The sequence below is a fragment of the Podarcis liolepis genome, assembly GCF_965112155.1.
Source record: "Podarcis liolepis genome assembly, chromosome: Z".
NCBI lineage: Eukaryota > Metazoa > Chordata > Lepidosauria > Squamata > Lacertidae > Podarcis > Podarcis liolepis.
In genome coordinates, this window is record NC_139570.1 from 38,762,627 (window position 1) to 38,772,278 (window position 9,652).

Genomic DNA, 9,652 nt, shown 5'->3' on the forward strand with positions numbered 1-9,652 from the left:
AGGTTCAATGGACTATCCCTTCTCTTGGGTTTGGATGGTGAAATAGGAAACAGTCCATGAATCTCATTCTTTTTCCTGAACATTTTCTTTTCCTTGGGAGTTTTTTTGGGGGGGAAGGGGGGGAGCATACCCACGTCCCAACCTACTTCCCTCACCGCCCATGTAAAAAATCAGGCTTTTTGCACTGGAGATACTATTAAGCTTAAATTCTTCTAAGCATCTCTATATAAATTGCCTTGATATTGTCTTCTAAACCATGCATCTACTTAATATTGTCATGTCTTCAATTACTGTATTTTTTGCACCATAGGACGCACTTTTTCCCCTCCAAAAATGAAGGGGAAATGTGTGTGCATCCTATGGTGCGAATGCAGGCTTTCACTGAAGCCTGGAGAGAGGGGTCGGTGCGCACCGACCCCTCACGCTCTCCAGGCTTCGCACACCTCTCCGCAAGCAGCGGGAGCGCTCCCGCGGCTTGCAGAGAGCTGCCAGCATGCCGAAGCCTGCGCGCGCTGAGAGCAGCACGACCAGGCTTCGCGCACCTCTCCGCAAGCAGCGGGAGCGCTCCCGCGGCTTGCAGAGAGCTGCCTGTTTGGGGGCTGGGGTCGGGGGAAGCTCGAGCTTCCCCCACCCCAGCCCCGCGCCTGGGGGGGGGGAAATAATTTTTTCCCCTTTATTTCCCCCCCAAAAAACTGGGTGCGCCCTATGGTGCGAAAAATACGGTACTGTGGGCTTACTGTAGTTCTCTAGGACCGAAAACCAATTGTCGATTTGAATATTTAATTCTCTCTACTCCCTTTGTCTCATTCATGACTTGTTAGGTACTCATTAAACGTTATCCTTAAGCACGGTTACTGGTCTACCTAGACTTAGATCACATCCTTGTTGTTGTGCCTTTGGGGGCAACGTCAAACTGTTGGATGAAGTGCCTGCTGTGGCTGTAGAGACATCCACACTGCAGTGAAAGCACATGGCTTGCCTTAAAATTGGGAACGGTAGTCTGTTAAGGGTGCTGGGAATTGTAGCTCCATGAAAGGGCAAACTACAGTTCTGAGGGTTTTTAGGGAAAGCCATGTGCTTTAAATGTATGGAGAGGATGTGACCTTATTTTTTGATTGGCAGGGTCTCCGCAAGGTTTCAGGCAGACAGTGTTTCCCAGCCTCACCAAGAAAAGCTGGGGTTTGAACCTGGGTCCTACTGAATGCAAAGCAGGTCCTCTGTTGCTTGTGTGGAAATTCCACACAAGTTAGATCTTATAACAGACAAGCCTTGGCTCGTGAGAAAGGGAAGAAATAGCACTCTGATCATTTTCTGATGTAACTTCATACAATGCAGGAAGCACTGCTCCCAAGTGTCCGTCCCCCCCCCCCACCGCACTGTCAAGATTTTCTACAGGAATGGTATTATCATCAAAAGCATATCTTTGAAATCTGACCATCTTTCAAAAAACCCTCAGTTACCCTCCCAGAGCTGCAAGAAACCACGTCAATGAGATGCAATTACAGCCAAAACACTTTTAATAGAAAAATGCTGGCCAGGGGATCAGAATGCTGCAGTTAGGGCTCATGCCTTCACAGCATATTTCCGAGGCGGGTACAGGCGCTCTTTTCGTTGCTGCTTTTTGGTCTTCAGACCTTCTTCGTGTTTGTTTAGCCTGCGCCGCATGGCACGTGTCTTCTTCGGCCGCAAGTCTAGAGGCTTGTATTTCTTGCCCTGTTTGCAGAACAGAGAAACTAGGCTCAGAATGGACTTTTAGAAGAGACACAGGAGACCTCATGAACAAAAACAGAGGCAGCTGCAGTTTGAAATTCTGGGTACACAAAAATGTGACCACTTTTGTTTCAGTAAGGCTTGGTGAAGGCTACTTGCCTGGCTGCCTATGGCAAATACAAACACTACAAAAGGACTAGCCATTGTAATGGCTATATGCTCTCTCCAGGATCAGAGGCACTAAGCCTCTCAATACCAGTTGCTGAAGAACAGTGCATGTCTAATCCAGGGATGGAGAACCTTGGGTCCTCCAAATGTTGCTTAACTACAACCCTCATCGTACCTGACCACTGGGCTGTGCTCATTGGGAATGATGGGAGTTGTAGTTCAGGAGCACCTGGAGAGCCAAAAGTTCTTCATGCCTGGTCAACTCAAACTGGCACAGAGAGAGTTGCCTTATACTCAGTCAGTCCAATGATACCTCTAGCTCAGCACTGTTTACACTGAGTGGATGTCCAGGGTTTCAAATGGGAACATTACCAACCATACCTGGAGATGCAGGGGATTGAACCTGGGATCTTATGCAGGCAGAGTAGATGCTCTCCATGCATAATCTGAAGAGCTATAGCCTGAAAATCTTCAGATACTCATACACAGTAAAATTAATGACACTTCTTGTCTAGTTTTTAAAATTTTGCTTACAAAAATCGTATCTCCGCACCACCCAAAATGTGTTTTGATGAAAGATTTCCAGAAGAGCTACATCACTGGCCATCGGCCCATAGAAAGGTTACCCAGAGGCCCAGACCATTGCTCAGAAGTACGACACCCTCAGAGCATTGTGTACCTACTAGACAACTGCTTAGACCACATGGCCCAGCCAAAGTTATCCAGCAGGAGGCTGCTTTAGCAAGTACAGATTCACACTGCATCCATGGAGTTTTGAGCAGTGCTGGGTGTTAGCCTTGCAATCTCTGGCACTTTGGAAAGACGTCCCCGTCCCCCCAATATTGAGATTATCCAACTTGCCTTAATATTTAATCCACTTAAGGCTCCTCCCAGAGTTAATAGGTTGCATCCAACCAAGGTCTACTCATAACAGAACCACTGGAATTAATGGGCCTAACATAAGACATGTGCACTCATTTCAATGGGTTTGCTCTTTTGAGTATGACCAACATTTGATGCAACCCATTATGAACATGCTGCCAACCCCCCTCTTGATCCACCAAAAGCAAAGAAAAAGGGTGGGCCACAGAAAAATAAACTTTAAATGAAACTCCAGACTCACTTTGTAGAACTTCCTGAGGTTTTCCTTCTGGGTCTGGTTAATGACTGTCAGCACTCTGGCAATGGATTTGCGAACCACCCGGCTGCAAGGGGCAGAAAGAGAGACTTACGGTTCAGTGCAAAGTGCAGCCAAAAGCCGGCACTTGAATTCATTAGTTTTTCCAACATACCGGACACTTAAAATTCATTACTGCTGAAGGATAACACACAGTCGGAAGAGTGTATCTGCTTGTTTTTCCTCTTTCCAAACTCATCCATTTTTCTTTTGTGTTGTGTCTTTTAGACTGTAAGCCTAGGGCAGGAACTTCTATAAGCCCGTGTTAGCCTTGTCAGCTAAAAATGTAAGTGGGTAAAATGGCTTCAAGTGAACAAAGTAGTGCTATACTAATGAGCTGTGGTGTCAGTTACTTGGGTGGCCCAACCCGCCCTATTCAGCTTAAGAAATGAGTGAATCCAATGATCCATTTAGCAGTCTCCTTTATTCAGCAGTGACCAACCCATCTCCATAGAGAGAAATCAAAAGCAAGGTGAGTGTTTGCCCTCAATGTCTGGTAATCAAAGGTGTACTGCTCCTGAATACAGAAGATAAATTTAGCAGTCAGAGTTACTCACTAAGCAGAGGTCTGTCTCCATAGATGCAGATACATCGTGCATATAATGCCACTTTAATGGTCGCTTCCCTTTCCCCCAATAATCCTGGGAACAGTAGTCTGTTATGGATTCTGAGAGTTGTTGAAAGAGCCTTAATGAACTGCAGTTCCCAGGCAATGGATTTGCGAGCGGTGTAAGAGTGGATTTGGAGCGGCGTAAGAGTGATTTATATGTATTGTATGGATGTGACCCATCAATTTGTACCAGTCTGAAACAGGCACTCTCCCTGCTGCTCTGAGAGGCTGCCAGTTATGCATAGAAACATTAAAAGCTTGGCAGTTTGGGGTGGGGGGAGGCAGCAAATTTAATCTCTGCGTAAAAACGACAAAGGGAGGGCTGCAAGCTTCCAACAGTGAAAGGCTCTGCCTACAAATATCAGGCACTCAGGTCCCCAAAATGTCAGGGCTTGTACCACACCTGTGGTGGTGAACTCACATCTTTGAAAGTTTGGAGGCTGCTCCACCGGTCACCTTGGCGACCCGCAGCTGAGAGAGTTCCACCTTGAGGTCATCTAGCTGCTTCAGCAGCTCTTCCTTTTTCTTCCCTCGTAGGTCACGGGCTTTGATTTTGGCCTAGGAACAAGATTGAACATGGAATCAGAGCAAGACAAAGGAATTCACTGGGTTGTACCCAGTTCTACTCAGATCAGGATGTGATTAACTAAGGTCCATTCATTTCAATGGTCTACTGTAAGTAGAATGCAGCTGGATAAAACCCAGTCAATTAAGGCCGCTCTCTGTTCTGTCCTTGAAATACCACTGTATAAAATCTTCTTGAGGACCAAAGTTAACCTGCATACCACAATAAAAAAAAAAATATTAAAAGCCCTTTCAATTTATTTTTTTAAAAACCCTCAAGTTGTTGGGAATGATCTGAGATCAGTGGTGCTATTTCCATGGAGTTGTAAGAAAATGCCTATTCCCATCCCAGAGCTAAAACTCTCACTGCTCCCCAGGGCAAGAGGGACTGTTAAACCACTTTGGGAATTGTAGCTCCAAGAGGAAACAGGCCTAACAGCGCTAAGAACACTTAACATACTACAGCTTCCAGGGTTCTTTGGGGAAAGGCATGACTGTTTAAAGTGGCTTTAAAAGTATACAGTACAGTGGTACCTTGGGTTACATACACTTCAGGTTACAGACTCCACTAACCCAAAAAGATTACCTTGGGTTAAGAACTTCGCTTCAGGATCAGAACAGAAATCGTGCAGTGGCAGGCCCCATTAGCTAAAGTGGTGCTTCAGGTTAAGAACAGTTTCAGGTTAAGAACAGACCTCCAGAACAAATTAAGTACTTAACCCGAGGTACCACTGTACTGCATATGGGGCCAAACTACACATTAGTATTACTGATCCCTGGCATCCAAATCAGTGAGGGGCTTTCAAGGCAGCTCATTCTGCTGTCTCAGGCATACAGGACATGAATTCTGTGGTCACCCCTGCATATGGGGTGGGGAAATACATGCATTTCCAAAAGAAGCATTCTGTGCTCCCAGTTACACATTGTGGTGCCCTCCCGATGTTTCACTACCACCAACCCTACCAAACATGCCCAATGGCCTGGCATTACTGGAGTTGCCCCAAAATATCTTCAGGGCATCACAGTGGCTACATCTGCATTAGAAGGCCTAGATTAGGATAACTGGCACAGCACCCACTTAAAGACACCAGGTAAGATTTGAAACAATATTCTCTTAACATGCATTAGTAACACTCAGTGAGGAACAAGGTTTGGATAAGAGATGTGCAAAAAACCGAAAGGCATTAACATTAAAAATAATAACTGCAGAACATAGATATACTCTAGGCTACCTATAACACAATACATCCTGCTCTTACATCTCAGCCAGAGTGAAAATCAGCCCACAGATGTGGCAGAACTTTGTAACATCCTTGGAAAGTGACCCCTCTTTTGTTAGGGGTCTATACAGACACCAGGTAGACACCAGAGACCTGGAAAAGCTGGAAAGGTTGGGTAACTGAACCTGAGACCACCTGCAAGCAGCACCTCTGTTCCACCGCTCAGTGTTGGGCCACACACGCTTTGAATTGATGCTGCAGACATCAGAAGGATCACGTGCAGGTGCAAAGGCGGGTTAAGTTTATTGGGGAACCATTAACAAGGATGCTTGTCACAACAAACCCAGATGTGCCACGATGTAACGTGAGAAAAGGCCTTCACATATCCAACCAGGAGCTCTCCAGCTTCCAACAATAAAATAAAAATCCACTGACATTTCACCCAGACAATCAAGAAAACAAGCTGCGCAGTCCGATACCCTGTAAACTATTATTTTCCTCCCCACATCGGGGCTCTTTCTTCCCTTAAGCCTGACTCGGCGCGCCTACTCAAACCGGACCTCCGTATCGCAATACCGCCCCCGACGTAGCTCCCCATTTCGTAGGATCACAAATTGGAAATGCATCCAAGGGTCATCTAGTCCAACCCCCTACAATGCAATAATCCCAACAAAACCACCCAAGACAAACGGCCATTTTTCTTCCGCTTAAAAGCCACCCAAAACCGAGCTCTTCGTGCCGCCTAAATCTTCCAGCTTTCCCTCGTCCCGTCCCATCCATCCCCGTTGCCCAAAACCTCATTCTAGGGACTGATGGAAGCGGATTAAAACGGCCCCCCCAGCCCCACACTCACCATGGCGTCCACTACGATCCCAGGCTACCAAAGCGAAAAGAAAGAACGGAAGCCTGCAAGGGTCAGGAAGCCGGTAAGGCGGACTCAACCAATGAACGCATAGTGCGCGGGGGGGACTGGGAGGAGAGTAGAAGGTCTTATTCTCGTCTCCCCCTCTCGTAATGGTTTAGCCTATGTAACCAGATGAGTGGCTCAGCTGCAGTTTGTGAATTCTGTTCGCCTGCTCCCCTCTCCTGGGGCTTATGTTAAGCATTTATATAAAGAGCATTAAAGGGATGATCAATATAGTAATCGAATTATTTAGCAATTAGAAAGCAGCGCAATTCAATCAACTAATTGCAAATGAAATGAAATGAAAACCTCCTGATAACGGAGGCATATCAATAAAAATTGTTGGTTTTGATGGTGGTGGTTGGTTTTGTTACATTTGCTATCTGGTGATGTGGGCTTTTTTACATTTTTTTTATTATAACTCATTATTTAAAAAGAGAGCATACTGCTGTCTTTTACCAGATAAGAGTAATCTCCACAATTAATGGATGCAACCAAGGATTAATTGTTTTCTTTACATTATTTATATACCAACAATTGCACAAAAATGCTCAAGACTACTCACAAAAAAGAGAAAGAGAAACTAGTGCAATCCTGGTGGCGCTGTGGGTTAAACAACAGAGCCTAGGATTTGCCGACCTTTCGGCGGTTCGAATCTCCGCGATGGGGTGAGCTCCTGTTGCTCGGTTCCACCTCCTGCCAACCTAGCAGTTCGGAAGTACGTCAAAGTGCAAGTAGATAAATAGGTACCGCTCCAGCGGGAAGGTAAACGGCGTTTCCGTGCACTGCTCTGGTTCGCCAGAAGCGGCTTAGTCATGCTGGCCACATGACCCGGAAGCTCCCTCGGCAAGTAAAGCAAGATGAGCGCTGCAACCCCAGAGTCAGCCACGACTGGGCCTAATGGTCAGGGGTCCCTTTACCTTTATCTAAGTCTCAGTGAGATGAATGGAGTTTACTCCCAGGCAAGCAGGTACTTGGACTGCTACCAAATAGTGTTGTGGCACCTTAAAAAACTGGGCTTTGATATCATACTTTCCAGGGAGTGAGGCCCATTGAACTCAATGGAGCTTCTGAAAAGATATGTGTAGGGTTGCATCCAGATGTTTTGGACTACAACTCCAACCACGCTGACCACACTTCTTCACAGGCATTTCCATCCTGACAGGGGCGGCCCATCCCATTTCGCCTTTCGGTGAAACGGGAATATGCTGCTCCCTGCCCCCCCACTGCTGCCCCCACCCCTTCCAATGCCACTGGAATGCCATCTCCCCCTCTCACTCAGCTCAGGGAGAACCAGAGTGCTCCTCAAGGTGTTGCTGTTCATCTTCTTTGCCCCATGGTGGCAGGGGGGGTATGACAAGTGACAATGATGCGCACCAGAACGCCTTGGTCTCACCTGCGAGAGGGGGGCATTCTGGCAGTGGCAGAAGTGGTGGGGCAAGCAGGACTCCACCTCTTCCTCTTCTGCTACCTGAGGTAGGTGCTTCACCTTACCTCATCGGCAGGTAGGTTCTTCATCCTGAGCTCCAAGGTACTAGAAGGCCCTGTTATTTGGTGAGCTCCCATTGCTTGGTCCCTGCTCCTGCCAACCTAGCAGTTCGAAAGCACGTCAAAGTGCAAGTAGATAAATAGGTACCGCTCTGGCGGGAAGGTAAACGGCGTTTCCATGCGCTGCCAGAAGCGGCTTAGTCATGCTGGCCACATGACCTGGAAGCTGTATACCGGCTCCCTCGGCCAATAAAGCGAGATGAGCGCCGCAACCCCAGAGTCGGCCACGACTGGACCTATAATGGTCAGGGGTCCCTTTACCTTTACCTTTTACAGTACTGCTACTCTTCTGGAGATGGTCTCATAAAAAACACAATGATACAATGCAGTCATGAATATTATCTTCAGAAATCAAGATTTAGCATTTTTTCAACTAGCAACTGTTGACATGCATCTCGGGATCATTGTCTCCTTGGGAATTTGTCATGCATCGGTTATGATATACTTAGCAGGAACATCTAAAATGGCAATGTGCAGTCTGATGCTGTGTGTGTTGTTTCATTGGAATTGAGTTCTCCTGAACATTACTCTTTACATGGGTATGTGGGGGGGGGGGCGGGACCTCAGGCATGGAGTGGGGAAATGTGGCCCTCTGGGCCTCTCTCTCTGCTCCTGAGGCCTCTCAGACCACACACCCTATTCAAAGCACAGCTCTCACCAGACTGGACCTCTTACCAGCCTCATTGAGTTATTTGGCCTGGCTGGAATGTGACCTTAAGAACATAAGAACAGCCTGGTACCCCCAAATCTGTAACATTATGTATTTTTGTGTTTTTATATTGTAAAATGCCCTGTGATCCTTGGATGGCAGGCGGTCAAGAAATTTAATAATAAATAAATCCCACCTCTGCTTGAGCAATTTTGCTCAGCATTGAGGATTCTAACAGGAAGACTACATGAGCTTTCTCACAGCCCAATCCTTGTGGATAACATCATAAGTCATTTATTTATAATTTTATTCGTTAGATTTATATTCCACACTTCATCAAAGGCTCTCAGGGCTGTTTACAATATAGAAATGCAAGATCATTATGATGTGGACAACACTGTGGAATGGATGCACACAAGATGTTGCACTGAGGCTGCATCTCTAGACTGCATTAATGCAACACTGCTAGTGCTCACTGTCAATGGGTAACCAAGGTGTTGTAGGAAAATGGGGGGGGGGGTGGCTTTTGCTGCCCAACTCCCCAGGGGACATACATCACAGGAGGCAGTCTGCAACAGAAATTTGAGTGCGACTTCTCTCCTGGCTGACAGGATACCTGATAATGTTTTGCTGATTGCATTACCTGGGCACATAGCCGTCAACTTTTCCGTTTTCTTGCGAGGCATCCTATTCGGAATAAGGGAATTTCCCTTAAAAAATTGGAAACTTTGACAGCTATGCCTGGGCAGCCTGGCCATTCTTTTGTGATTGTAAATACTTTAGTTCTTGAATCCAGTTCACAAGCCCACCCTGTTCATACACAAATATGCCTTTAAGACAGGATTTGAAGGATTCTTAAGTGAAAATAACTACTGTACTGGGAAAGGTTTCTTCTATATATCTCCTTCTTCATAGGAAATATTTAGAGTACCATAATTTGAAAAGCCAAGATGGCTTTTGGGATTGTTCTGTGTGCTAAAATAATGTGTAATTTTCCTCAATTAATTTTTCTTAAATTTGAAGGGTGAATAATTGGTTTTCTGTGGTGTGTCTGCTATGTGTGTGTACCCAAAATTTTTAAAACAAAGACCAATGCTGCTTT

General features: G+C 46.1%; 1 protein-coding gene across 1 annotated transcript; it reads right to left on the bottom strand.

The window, feature by feature from the left end:
• Positions 1 to 1,499: 1,499 nt before the first annotated feature.
• Positions 1,500 to 6,428, bottom strand: RPL35 (ribosomal protein L35). Its single transcript, XM_083484572.1, has 4 exons — positions 6,303 to 6,428; positions 4,087 to 4,223; positions 3,002 to 3,083; positions 1,500 to 1,713 (listed from the first exon to the last, which is right to left on the bottom strand). The coding sequence occupies exons 1-4, from the start codon at positions 6,303 to 6,305 to the stop codon at positions 1,564 to 1,566; spliced, it is 372 nt and encodes a 123-aa protein (XP_083340698.1). The 5' UTR covers positions 6,306 to 6,428; the 3' UTR covers positions 1,500 to 1,563.
• Between the last annotated feature and the right edge of the window lie 3,224 nt (positions 6,429 to 9,652).

What these genes read in the sequence shown, in the direction of transcription:
- RPL35 (XM_083484572.1), bottom strand. An exon ending in GCCTCCAAACTTTCAAAGAT is followed by an intron (nt 3,084 to 4,086) that starts GTGAGTTCACCA and finishes TGCCCCTTGCAG; the next exon opens with CCGGGTGGTTCGCAAATCCA. An exon ending in ACCTCAGGAAGTTCTACAAA is followed by an intron (nt 1,714 to 3,001) that starts GTGAGTCTGGAG and finishes TTCTGCAAACAG; the next exon opens with GGCAAGAAATACAAGCCTCT.